Source organism: Pelobates fuscus, chromosome 5 (genome assembly GCF_036172605.1).
Source record: "Pelobates fuscus isolate aPelFus1 chromosome 5, aPelFus1.pri, whole genome shotgun sequence".
NCBI classification, from domain to species: Eukaryota; Metazoa; Chordata; class Amphibia; order Anura; family Pelobatidae; genus Pelobates; species Pelobates fuscus.
The window spans coordinates 366,921,894-366,936,366 of NC_086321.1; the positions used below are offsets into that span (position 1 = coordinate 366,921,894).

Sequence of the window (14,473 nt, forward strand, 5' to 3'; positions counted from 1 at the left end):
TGCCCAGGAGTGAAAGCTTTTAGGATCTTGTTGTTTAAGGCCGGCAGTCTGCAAGAATTCCCATTATAAGATTGTCCATTCTCTTCTTGACAGCGCATCACATTAGCTGGTCTTACCAAGCCTTTTGAATACAAATTGGGGGATGCAGTACCAGTAGACAATGTCAGGAGTTCAGGGTGGATGGCGAGGAAAAATTTAGAAACAAAAAAATACAGTTTTAGAGATGTTGTATGCGTTAAGAGAAAGTGTTGTTTAAAGGGACACCACCATGTATTTTACCTGCAGTCATTCCTTTAATTACTTTTAAAAAACTCATAACACAAAAGGCCTTTAACATACAACCCTGGGGTTTGAAGTTTAAAGTTTTGTAGCAGAAACAGAACTGATCAAATAAAAATAATTTTTTTTCCTGAGGATTAAACATAAGGTGTCAGGGAAATGAAATTTTTAACATATCAGCTTATTTAGAAAGGACTGTAAGTCAGAGGGTTGACAGAGATTTACTGGGGTTTTTATGTGCAAATGGCAATGGTGGGATATTTTAAATGTACAGCAAGCATTTTGCAACCAGTGGAATGTAGTTTGTAATTGCTCGGGTTTTAAGGGCGTATTCATTTAACTGAATCGCACTATTTTGGTAAAAATAGCAGAATTGTTCTTTTTTTCCATAACAGACATTATTGTTTCAATTTAGCAAAATTCAGATTTAGTGAATAGACTTGTTATTTAGTGTTGTATCAGGCTTCCATTCCAAGCCATGAAAATCAAATATTTTACTGCAAAGCTCTTATACAGAGAGCTGAAATCAAAATAACACAAGAGATTTGGAAAGCTCTTTAAAATGTGTATGGTGTCCTCTCATCTGGGTGCTGAATGATTGTGATTTGTGTCATGTGCAATCTTGCTCGGACCATAGTATCACACTTTAAAAAACGTTTATTGTTTTGATGAGTTTTAATCTTATAAAAAGTGTGTCCCCAACAAAAACATGCATGCATTTAATTATGCATTTATTCACTGGCATCGAATATAAAAATAGCTTGCAAAACTCCATATCGTCTATCTGCATCCTTTGCAATCCCTCCACTTCTTCCCCAATCCATACTTTCAGTCTGTACAATACACCAATCAGAGGCTTTTCATTGAGAAGCCTATGCCTTGGCACATGGACATATGCTCCCCCACACCATCACAGCTATCCAATGGTTCTCAATCAGCTGTAATATGGCTCATCAAAACTGGAGGAAGGCAAGTGCAGGCAAGCACATGGGGCTAACGAAAGAGGAAGAAAATCTGTTTCTTTCCCTATTTATAAAAGTATCCATTTCTATTGACAAGTGACAGTCTCCAGACAGACAAGCTGAATTGCTTTATGTGTGTGGAGTGTTGTACCTATAAGATGTAATTGGGTTTACTTTTGGCAGACTTGTCTGTGCTAGTAAAGCTGGGTATGATAAAATGAAATGAGTAGGGAGTCTGTCATGAATTACAGTCTGGCAGTGAGATGGAGCTTTGGTCGATACCCAGTCCACCATACTTAATCCTTAATTCATATAAAATGATGACTCGGAGTATTTAAACTTCCTTCTAATATAGCCAGGTGCAAATAAAAGCTTAAAGGGACACTATAGTCACCCAGACCACTTCAGCTCAATGAAGTTGTCTGGGTGCCAGGTCCCCCAGGTTTTAACCCTTCAGATGTAAACATAGGAGTTTCAGAGAAATCCAGCCTCTAGCTGTTTTCCTGACAGCCGCTAGAGGCGCTTCTGTGACGCTGGAATGCGAAAATCGCCTTCAGCGTGCAGAGCATCCATAGGAAAGCATTGAGAAATGTTTGAATGCGCACTCGGGAGCTGACGTCGGAGGGGGAGGAGAGGTCACCAGCGCTGAGGGAGCCTGGCGCTGGATTAAAGTAAGTAGTTGAAGGGGTTTTAACCCCTTCAGTCCAGCGGGAGGGGGGCCCTGAGGATGGGGGGAGGGGGGGACCTAAGGATTATATAGTGTCAGGAAAATGAGTTTGTTTTCCTGACACTATAGTGATCCATTAAAGAAACACTATTGTATTAGGAATACAAACCTGCATTCCTAGCACTATTGTGTCCTAGTCCCTAACTTTATAGGTCCCCCAACTCTATCCAACATTGGTTTAATCCTTTCCTATGGGGAATCTTGAGATGTTATATGCTCTCATGCAAAGTGTGAGGGCATTCTACATCCTTTAACCCCTTAAGGACCAAACTTCTGGAATAAAAGGGAATCATGACGTGTCACACATGTCATGTGTCCTTAAGGGGTTAAAACTTTGTTAGGGACCCGTAAGCACCTCTAGTGGAGTTGGCTCTGCAATGTGCCTTCTGACTAAGTGGAGCAGAGTATTTTAATTTTATCTTATTAATGGCTGCCAGATAAACAAGATTTTCAGTGCTGCCCGTTATTCTCCTATGGGAATGAAAGAATTAAGGAACACTTATTCCACAGAATCATAAAAAATTAACCTCATTTACCACAGCTCATCCTCCTTACTTCCTACGTAAATGTACTGTACATTTACCACAAAACTCCATTCAGGGTCATATCACTATATATATGTATATGTGTGTGTGTGTATGTATATATATATATATTTATTTATTTAATGTAATGACTCTGGTGACTGCAAGGTTTAAAAGGAAACCATTGTGCCTATCTGGTGGCCCCCACCTGCGGTGCAGAAAGTGTTAAAAACCCCTTCTGACACTTACCGGAGTCCAGCACAGATGTCCCTCGGCGCTGACTTGGGCTTCAGCTCTGCTCCTCCCGCACCAATATCAGCCGGCGGGGGAGACCTAATTGCATGCATTAGGGATCCCCCCCATAGGAAAGCATGTATAATGATTTCCTATTTGGTTTTGGGTGACGCTGGATGTCCCCATGCAAAGCGTGAGGACGTCCAGTGTCAGACGACCTAAGTCACCTAACGATCTTGAAGTCCTTCTAGTGGCTGTTTGGTAGACCGCTACTAGATGTGGAGTCAACCCTTTAAAGGTGGTTATTACCTTTGCATGGTAAAGTGACCTGGGACAATGCACCAAGACCATGGCAATGAGCTGAAGTGGTCTGGGTGCCTACAGTGTCCCTTTAAGAATGAGAACTAAAAGCGTTTTCCTATGAAAGTGTTAACACGTCTCATTCGCCAGTTTCCCAGGCTGTTCATTATCAGCTATTCTCTTGTCTTTTTTCATTTATCCACCCCTAACAATCTGTATAGTGGAGAGATGCACTGTCACTGAAGGCAAATGAGAATTGGTATGCAAAGGGAACAAATAAATACAGTAACAACCATTAATTTGTTGGTGAAGCGTAATCTTTTTATGTTCGAGCATAATGATGAATTTTCTCTGCAATATTTTGTCGGGCATTACAGTGCATTTGTAATGTAAATATAACATGGGTACCGGGACGAGTTTCTGATGCGCGCTGTGCTATGCAGATTAATTGTAGCCTTACAGATTCAATGTCGTTTTAAGATTTTAGGTTTGCCGGCTGTGCCGCTGGCATAGAATTATTAAAGAGTAAAAGTCACATGTCTGTTGCAGACAGTTCCACTTTCCCTCTCGCCTCGCAAATTCTATTAAAGTAGTTTATAACTGGTGAGGAAGCAATGGAAACAAGTAGAAGACCCTTATGTCATTTGCACTTCAAAGAGCTCAGCACAACCTAATTTCCTGGACACAAATCATTTCATCGTCCTGGGCGGCGTTCCAGGAAAAGTGTTACGTTATGTTCTATACATACATATATGTTATATGGTGAATACTGCTATTAGCTAACTTTTAGTGCAGTATTAAAAAGAGCTACTGCACCCGAAGTGATCAGTTACACTTTAACCACAGAGGTCCTGTGCATTCACACGCTACAACAGTTCTGCGGGTGTAGTCCCCCTATGCCAAAAAATGTTCATGGCAGTATATGGTAGTATTAGGTGTGCGTAAATGTGCTTGTAGTTACAGTACCAGGCAGTAAGAAAACCAGGTAATTATAATATGTAATCTATACACTTTCTGACTTTCCTCAACAAAGAACATTTTGTATTTTACATTGTAATAAGGTACATGATTTCTCCATTTAAAGGAGTCCGTTCCAAAGAAGCAAGTCACCATTTAAATAGCGTTGTTAAACTGTGTCCCTCGGGCATTGAATTTCAAAGTTTTGTGGAGGAAATGAGAGTGTTTAATCGATATCCTGTCCTGGGGATTAAACACAAAATCAATAGCCCGACTCAACAGGAATCCCGATGCTGGTTAATAATTAATTACTGTAAATCAAAATGAGAGCTGAAAGGCTTGAATGGCTGGAATCAGACGACAAATAACTATAAAGAATTAAAAAAAAAAAACAACAACAAACTACGGTAGTACAAATAGTGCCTGAGATTCGCTATATTCCAGGGTCTGGTTTAATGATGGAGACCAGAGATTTGTATTGTGGGCCATTTCTGCCCAGCTAGAGGGTCTTAAAAGCAGTGCTGCAGTCTATGAATACACACCTTTAGGGCAGATCAATAGTGGGTGTGACAATTGGACAGAAACGGTGTGTGTCATGCGATCAGGCTGTAATCCAGCGTTGGCAATGAACAAATCTCATGAGCTATATTAATGCTATGAATATTTTTGTGTCTGATCCGTATATACAGTGTTCATTCAGATTACACTTTAACGTTACAAACAATGTTTATTTTGATGTTTTTGAGTATTCCATTAACTCTCGCACTCCCAGACGTAACCCCCTTTCCTAAAAAAAAAAAGTATTGCTCGCTTATGCCACTTCTCTATTCCGAATCGGGGAGACTGTCAATGACAACTGTTTCCTCTTCCTGTCTGGAGAAAATGGTGCATGCAATCGTTCAAGCAGGGTGAACTGCAAGGGGAGAGTTTCCCAATTTACTCCAAATTATTTTTTTCTCTTGAAATCAGCACTTTTATAATTTGGGACAAGGGGGTCATGTAGTTAATTCTTCATCCCCTTGCAGGTGTGGGTTTATGAGATTGAGTAACATGGTGGTGACATAGTTAACTAGTCATGCAATTTCTTTGTAACAATATTTTAAATACCGATACTTTATTAGTCATCGCCCTAACAATTTAATTGAATTAGACATGTTGGCAAACTCTCCCCGGCTGATGAGATATCTCAGTGCTATTCAAGGCAAGATAAACTCAGACTTCCATCCTTCCAACATAAATAATATTAGTATTACAAAGTTGGGTGATATCCTAAATATTACATATGGTACTTGGATTGGGTCACCTCTCATTAAAGAGGCCTACTCTACTAGCAAAATGTACAGAGGAAAATGGTTTTACCTAAAGTGGAGAACACAGGTCCACTTAAATGGAATCTACTTTTACAATATCTTTCTGTGGATTAACCCTGTGCTAGACAGAGGTGAGTGACGGAGCAACTTCCAGTTTTGTTTAAATGAAAACTTTTGTTTAACATTGATGGATGGAATCTCGGGGATCTCTGCAGCCATTGTTTTCAGGAGAATGAAATGCATAATTCCGAAATCGAAAACAATGTATAATGCATTCCAAGTTATTATTTCAAAGCCTGCAGCTCCTCTGTAAGCCAAATCTCTGTTTAAACCAGTGAGTCTTTGGAGCTTTTACGTGCTTTTAAATTTTATGGGCAAATATATATTATTCAGAACAGTCGAATTTAATCTAGAAATGTCTAGTGGAAACTTTCTTTCTCTTGCTGCTCTGAATTGTGTTTCCTTATTTTTTTTTTAACTTTGTTCATTCTTGCTAGCAGATGGTAATTATGAGATTTAATTATGCTGTGTCTCTTTTCTTTAGGCTCATATTGAAGAGCTAGAGGAAGAACTGGAGGCAGAAAAAAGTATAAGAGCCAAGGTACCAAACATGAATTTGTTTAGATTTTTTTAGCGTATAAGCGGAATATTGATATCCCCGTGCAGGTGTGCAAGATGCAAAGTGATGGGGTCATGCAAATATGTATTACTGGAGCTTAAATTGTTAACTGCAATGGTTTTACTGCAATAAAGAACGCTAAAGGTTTTAGTGAAGGCTCATTCTTCTAATAATGAAAATTTTTATGTTGGACAGCGTAGTACCTGGTAAACATGATTGCTGTTCTATTTTCAACCAAAAACAGTCATTCTGTAATGTATGACATCACCACATTAGCTGACATGACTTATACAGCCCAGACATTCCACTGAAGATAAGTGTGCTCTCAAAAAAATAATTCTTCATATGTGCAAGTTTATTAACTGATGGAATAGACCACAGCCTTGCAAATGTAGTAGTTACATTTTGTGTTTGTTTTTTTGTTTTGTTTTTTTCCTCTCCTCATCTGGGGCAGTATTTCTGATAGCACCTCTGATATTAGGGCTTATGCAGGCATAGGCAACCTTCGGCACTCCAGATGTTATGGGTGTAAGAGCATTATGGGGGATGTAGTCCACAACATCTGGGGTGCCGAAGGTTGCCTACCCTTGGCTTATGGTGTATGATGTTTCATTCACTATATCCTTCATTAAATTCCTCTAACTTGGTGGTCAATGGTGGCTGTTGACCAAATTTCCGACTTGCATGTGAAATTGACTCAGTTTGTCTCCTTGTCCATTGGTTTCCCCGCTGAAGCGACAGGTGGGGTTTAGGGATGCTTTTACCTACTGTCCTCGATAACTGCCTCATGTGTCTTAAATATATTTTTGCATAATAAAATCTTTTAAAGTTTTTTTTTTTTTACCATATAGATTCTGACTCCCTTTACTGTGTGGTTTTAATTTTGTGTTAATGTTTATACCAGCCCTCTTTCAAGGCTCTCTAAAAGGCATGTCTGTGATAACTACTGTGTGTTTGGACCAGAAGAACTGAGTTTATCCCAATGGAAACCCTTTTAGAATATGCTGTGTTTTATTTAACTCTGGTGACCGTTGTACACTTGTCTGCTTTTTCTATGTCTGCTAATGGACTCTTGTCACTTCTCGAGCATTGAGGGCAATTTTATATCTGATTTTACACCCATGTCTAGCCTTGCTGATCATGCTGCAATGTACTTACTGTTACCGTATATACTCGCGTATAAGCCGAGTTTTTCAGCACATTTTTTGTGCTGAAAAACCCCAACTCGGCTTATACTCGAGTCAGTGTCTGTATTATGGCAATTTGCATTGCCATAATACAGACAATGGGGCTGTGGGGGCTGCAGAGAGTTTACTTACCTCTCCTGCAGCTCCTGTCAGCTCCCTCCTCCTCCACGCCGTCCGTTCAGCACCTCGGTCAGCTCCCAGTGTAAGTCTCGCGAGAGCCGCGGCTCTCGCGAGACTTACAGTGTGAGCTGACAGAAGAGCTGACCGGACGGCGCGGAGGAGGAGGGAGCTGACAGGAGCTGCAGGAGAGGTAAGTTACAGCTCTGACAGCCCCCCTCTCCCCCCCACTGAACTGCCAATGCCACTGGACCACCAGGGAAGGAGAGCCCCCCTCCCTGCCATGTATCAAGCAGGGAGGGGGGACGAAAAAAAAAATCTAAATAATAAAATATTAATAAGTAAAAAAATAATAATATGACAAATAAAATAAAATAATAAAAAATAACAATAAAAAATATTAAAATAATAAAAAATAATAATAATTAAATAAAATAAAATAATAAAAAATAATAAAATAAAATACTAAAATAATTAAAAATAATAATAATAAAATTGCCCACCCCCCACCAAGGCTCTGACACACACACACACACACACACACACTGCACTCATATACACACACTGCACACATAGTCATACACACACTGCACACATACACACACTGCACACATACACACACTGCACACATACACACACTGCACACATACACATGCACACACTGCACACACACACACACTGCACTCACACACACACTGCACTCATACACACACACACACTGCACTCATACACACACACACACTGCACTCATACACACACACACACACACTGCACTCATACACACACACACACACAAACACACACACTGCATTCATACACACACGCTGCACACACACAAACACACACGCTGCACTCATACACACACACTGCATTCATTATATACACACACTGTAAATAAATATTCAATTAATATAATTTTTTTAGGATCTAATTTTATTTAGAAATTTACCAGTAGCTGCTGCATTTCCCACCCTAGTCTTATACTCGAGTCAATAAGTTTTCCCAGTTTTTGGGGGTAAAATTAGGGGCCTCGGCTTATATTCGGGTCGGCTTATACTCGAGTATATACGGTAATCTGTTTTTAACTTTGTTAGTAGCTCTCAGAATTTCTTGACAGTGAAGAAGACTTTCTTTGGTCTTCTTTCCTTGGATGACCATCTGGTGTCCTTAGCCAACCTGTGAGCTGTAGAATCTTGAAGGATGATTGCTACCTGTGTTTCCGGGCTCTATCTAAGCCCAGAGGTGGGCAACACTGTGTCTAGGCTCATACACATCATTCACTTTCAATATGTCAAAATTAAAAAGTAGCCATCATTATACTGATGGTATGATGTCACCTCATTATAAATTGTGGTGTTAAAATGGCATTGATTTCCGCACTGGGTACTATGATATACAGTTAGATTTCAGCTGCATTTCCTTAATATGGGTGATCTAATTTCTCTGTTACATACAATGAAAATTACCCCCCAAACCCCAAGTTATGCTAATACTATTACTACTACAACACTTGGCTCACTTTAGCGGCATCCACCTCTTCTGTGGTACCCTGTCGTAGTTCTGCATAAAAATCAAATCTTGTCGCTGTATTGCTGCTGACATCTTTAAATGTACCTTTATTTTATTTTCATATTACTGACAGCTGTTCAGTTTAATTATTGGTTTATTAAAATACCTTCGGTTACACCCGTTAGCCAACTTCTTTTCTGCCGCCGTAACTCAAAATAATAATTTGCTGAAAGATGTCCATTCTCCAAATATTTTTCTCATGATGTGACTTGCTGTGGGAGTCCAATGCAAACTCCACAAAAGGAAATTAAATTCAATAGTGTAACCAGCCCGTGTCACAGTAATTAGTCCAACGACCCATTGTACATACATGGCGAGAAAACAAATTTGAAACATGAAAAGCACTGATAATTGTTTTCTTAATCTTGTTTAACAGACAACCTGTCTAGATCTCTGCACTTAAATAGCAAGACCCTCCTTGTCAGACACTTTATAAAACAAGTTACCGGAGAGTTGATATAATTATCTGCTTACATTTCCAGACAAGTATGACTTAGGCCGCGCAAACCTATTCCTCTTTAAACTTCTCTTGAAACGACAGTTCTTTGTTCTTTCACCCCAGTTAATATTTTAAAAAAGAAAACTTGCATTCCACTGCAATTCCGTGATCAGAGACAGTCCATGATGTTTCTTGTATATTGTCGATGTTGCTGTACATATGCCTCTCCGAATCCAGGGGTTAATTCACATGCCATGCCCTGGTTGTGCCTGGACAGGCAAGCATGCCATGTAAACTAAAAAAAGGAAAACTCCTTTGAATTCTGTAGCACAATCCATAGCATAACTTTGAGTTAGCTCTTTCATCCCTCCCAACAGTCATGGATTTGGCAGTCCTATTCTGCCATCCCAAATTTGTACTCTCTCTCTAATGCACTCAGATGCGGAACACTAAAGTTCCCAATAAGCACAGCCTGAGCACGTCATACTTTATATTGTCTTCAAAGGATGTCAAGCACATCCAGGAGCGATTCAAATGGGCATATGGGCAGCTCTAAGTGACACTAAGTGGACTGCATTCCAATTGCAAATCAAGTTGATATTACACACAAGGTGAAAATTTATTTTAAAGGAACACTATAGTCACCTAAATTACTTTAGCTAAATAAAGCAGTTTTAGTGTATAGATCATTCCCCTGCAATTTATTTCACTGCTCAATTCACTGTCATTTAGGAGCTAAATCACTTTGTTTCTGTTTATGCAGCCCTAGCCACACCTCCCCTGGCTATGATTGACAGAGCCTGCATGAAAAAAAAAAACTGGTTTCACTTTCAAACAGATGTCATTTACCTTAAATACCTTAAATAATTGTATCTCAGTCTCTAAATTGAACTTTAATCACATACAGGAGACTCTTGCAGGGTCTAGCAAGCTATTAACATAGCAGGGGATAAGAAAATCTTAATTAAACAGAACTTGTAATAAAGAAAGCCTAAATAGGGCTCTCTTTACAGGAAGTGTTTATGGAAGGCTGTGCAAGTCACATGCAGGGAGGTGTGACTAGGGTTCATAAACAAAGGGATTTAACTCCTAAATGGCAGAGGATTGAGCAGTGAGGCTGCAGGGGCATGTTCTATACACCAAAACTGCTTCATTACGCTAAAGTTGTTAAGGTGACTATAGTGTCCCTTTAAGCTAGCAGACAAAACCTGTGTGACCACATATTACAATTAATATCAGAATGCATCTTTTTATGAGATTGTATTTATGTATTTTTTTATTTTTTTTATAGAAGGTCACCAAACTATTATAAGGAAAAAAAAATCCTACAACACACTAGTGTGAAGCACATTGCACATTGCTACTTGATACCAATGTCACACTACCTAAGCAGTGGAAGAGCTCCTTGCATCACACATAGGCCCTTGGCCTGCCTTAACACTTTAAACCCCAGAGCACCGTCAGTCCAGTACTTCGTTGTTCTGCAGCCCTAGTGGTCAGAACGAAAAAAAATTCCCTTGAATGTTTCTTCATTCTTGTTCTCATTTCCTGCCCTACCTGATCTTATATGTGACTTTTGGATTTCTACCTATGGCTTGTTCAGTGGACTGCCCATCCTGACCTCTGGACTTGGATTGACTTCAGCCATGCTTGTCCCATTCCTGAATTAGATCTTCTTGCATGTGGATTTCTGGACTCTCTCTTCTCATTTATATCTAATAAAACCCAAATGGTATTGCAAACCCTCTCTGAGGTTGGGCCCGCTTTCAAGCTGGGGTGAGGTGCTTCGCCAGGAATCGCGGTATTTCCTACCTTTTAGGTCCTTATCTCAAGGGTCTAACCCCTAACACTTTTGACTGTCTCTGTTTACTTATCACCATTTCCACCTCTCTCGGATGCCGATCAATCTGTCAGTATCTCTGACTGTTATTATCTACCTCTGTATGTCTGTCTGTCTGTCTGTTACTATCTACCTCTGTACGTCTGTACCATGAACAGAGCAACTGCCCCTTTATTCTTTAATTCTCACACAGTGCCAGGCAATGGAATACTCCGCAAAGGGCTACTGTATCTTCTCTTGAGAAAGTAATCTTGTGATGCCAAGGATACAAATATAAATCTGACAAGTCATTTAAACCATTTGTGGATATATTGCCCGTGGGAGAGCTGGCATCAGGCTCTCCGTGTCATCTCCAGCAATATTTCATTTTAAATTCACTTTTCTATCTTAATTACCACCCCTCCGCCGAACTGAAATAACTCTGCCACCTTAGGAAATGGCATTTATTTAATTTAAAAATGTTTCTTATTGAAGATGAAATGTTGGTTCTCATTCCCAGGTGACCTTGCTCTAAATGAAAATGGAATACTGAGTGAGCATTAAAGGCATGTGCAATGAGGCAGCATCCTCTTACCCAGTGATATCTTATAAAGGGCTAAGGCTTCACCAGCCGGTATTGTTCTCCATAAGGCTGCTATACCTGTTTGATGGGCACCGTAGGGCCTCACAGCCTGTTTTTGTGGTTTTGTTTTGTTTTTCCTTGCGTTTGATGGGTAATGCCATGATTAAAGTTGTTTCTTTTTATTGATTTTTTTTTAACATATTGTTTGATGGTTCCAGACCAACCTACAAAGTACTGGCAGTCAGAATATTCCCAGTGCTTTTTCTTTGTACAAAATATTCTGACATTTAAAAAAAATCAGCCTTCATTGCTTTTCAATATTGCTTTGATATCTGGTTCTGCTCACATGCAGTGTAGATGCAGCTGTAACAGACCTTTATTGTTTTGGGGTTTTTTTTTGTATGTGAAATGTTATGCGGAAAGTCTGGAGAGAGGTCTTTGTATCTTCTCTACATGCAGTATACCTCCTTTCTCTAGTACATCTGCTTGCCCCTACGCAATCCATTTAGGCAAAGAATATGGGTCAAATGGGGACACAGTAATGCATTCAGTTGACAAATTGCATCTCATTGGACAAAAAAACATCTAACCGCAGTTAAATTAAGTCACCTATGTCCTGGATGTATGGGGATTTTGTACTGGAGGTGACCGTACTTTCCAGTACCAAAGGAACATTTCATCAAGGTGTGAGATTTGTGATCAGCAAACACGTTGATACTTAATTTTAACGCTAACCCAGCACTGCTCTGTGGGCTTTGGATTACGCCGTTTCACTTGATTTGACACAACATCCTTAATTTATACATAATATCGATGTAGAAAGATTTTTAGACAACAGTCCGGAGTCCTCATCCACCTCTATTTCCTCTAATCGTCAATTTGAAACTGGCCTCCTGGTATAGTAATGGGGAAAAAAATAAGAATGATATTGCAAGATTATTGAATAAAGCCAACATTACATTTTATTCCATACATATAAAAAAAAAAAAAAAATGAACCACTTCTTTGTATCCACTATGGTCACTTATATTTTGTCTATTCTCTGGATCGAGAATTTGTAAGCTTTGTAAGCTGGGTGCTATGTTTTTTTTTTTTTTCCCTCAAACATTCTTTATTTGTCTTGCATCAACATGTTAAAAGGTACATCGTAAGTTTCAGCATGAAAGCGGTAAACAACGGTACATAAAGAAACATCACGCAGTTTATGCTGATTGAACAGAGAACAGTTGGGGCAAGGTTTTTAATAATTCTAAGAGCATATAGCGAGCTAAGCTAAATGACGCATCATCGCCTGCTGGTGATGTGGGTATAAAGAAAATAAGTAGGCGAGGTATGAATCACGTACTTGCCCTATCGGATCTGTTTGAGCGTTATACTCGCATAGGACAGCTAAACATTAAGGCTTGAAAGAGCCCCTTAAAACTGCAAGTAACTGTGTAGTGGCGTCTTATGTACGCCAGAGGGATAATAAGTATAAGGTAAAGTAACCTTAAGCTCTCTTCAAAATATACTCTTGAAACCTTTTAAAGCCTATTCAGTTTCAACTATCTTAATTAAAACATTTTATATATATATTGTTTTCTTATATCGATATAAGTAGTTAATTTATAATCTGCTTATCTATAATTTGATAACGCTAAGCACTATGCATAGTATGTTGGGATGTTCTTATTTAGCAGGGAACTAATAGCCAACTTACATGGTTCCAAGTAAAACACAAAAAAAGTCTCTGCTTCAAATGGAAAAAATTAGATCACTGGAGTACTTAAAATCACAATCCTTTATTTGCTAAATTTATAGTCATAATATAACAAGGGCTGTTATATTATGTTCCTGTGGAACTCGCTGCCCTCCTCCGTTAGATGCTCAGCCAGTCTCCACTCCTTCAAAAAATCGTTAAAAACCCACTTCTTCATAAAAGCGTATCAATTAAACTGTTAATAGCTCCTGATTGATTCCTCTTCTGCAACTGTTACTAGTCTAATACTATCCTTACCTTTTTGTGTCATTTTACCCCACTCCCTCTAGCATGTAAGCTCATTGAGCAGGGCCCTCAACCCCTCTGTTCCTGTGTGTCCAACTCGTCTGGTTACAACTACATGTCTGTTCGTCCACCCATTGTAAAGCGCTGCGGAATTGGATGGCGCTTTATAAATAACATAATAATAATAACAACAACCTACAAAAAAGCCTGAAAAAAAGTTAGAATCTTTGTGCTAACAGCATGATCAATGCATTTTTTGCAATATGTGCACTTTATCGAGAACACAATGATTCAAAAATCACCAATCTGGATATAGCCCCATCAAGCCCAAATCAGGGAACACCTCAATGCCTAACGCTAAAAACTTGGCTAAGTTACTATAAATGCGTGGAAAGTTCCACTCATCCCAGGACTAGTGGCTATCTAATCCAATTTACAGGATTGACAGCCTCAATCCACACTTTATTTCACATTTACTGCTAACTGGTGTCCAGTAATCTCTGGCTGCCCCCAATCCATTCCAAAATCCACTAGGGTTCGACTAGATGCTTTTAGTTGTTGAACAATTGCAGCAATGTGAATACTTTTCAAAGGACTCACAAGAAGTTTGCTTTGACTCAGCAGGTGAATGTACACTTTAATGGTCATTGCAGTGGTAATAAAATGTGCCCAGGTAACTTTCTGTATTTGTTAAACAAAATACGTCATATATATCAGCAGGACACTCACCACTTTGTGTTCCTTTGTGTCCGAATTGATCTGTTGTAGTTACTTTTACTTTTGCCCCCCATCTGATTGAGCATCACTGCGGAATACGTTTGTGTAGTTCTAACACAGCTGAAGGCGGTTACATTTTGTCCGTC

General features: G+C 39.3%; 1 protein-coding gene across 1 annotated transcript in view; it reads left to right on the forward strand.

Annotated features, from left to right (window-relative positions):
* LOC134611829 (myosin-16-like) overlaps positions 1 to 14,473 on the forward strand; it is a 160,914-nt gene that overhangs the window by 56,736 nt on the left and 89,705 nt on the right. The window contains exon 6 of the mRNA XM_063456083.1: positions 5,838 to 5,894. Coding sequence (XP_063312153.1) covers positions 5,838 to 5,894 — 57 coding nt within the window. The remainder of the gene's footprint in view (positions 1 to 5,837; positions 5,895 to 14,473) is intronic.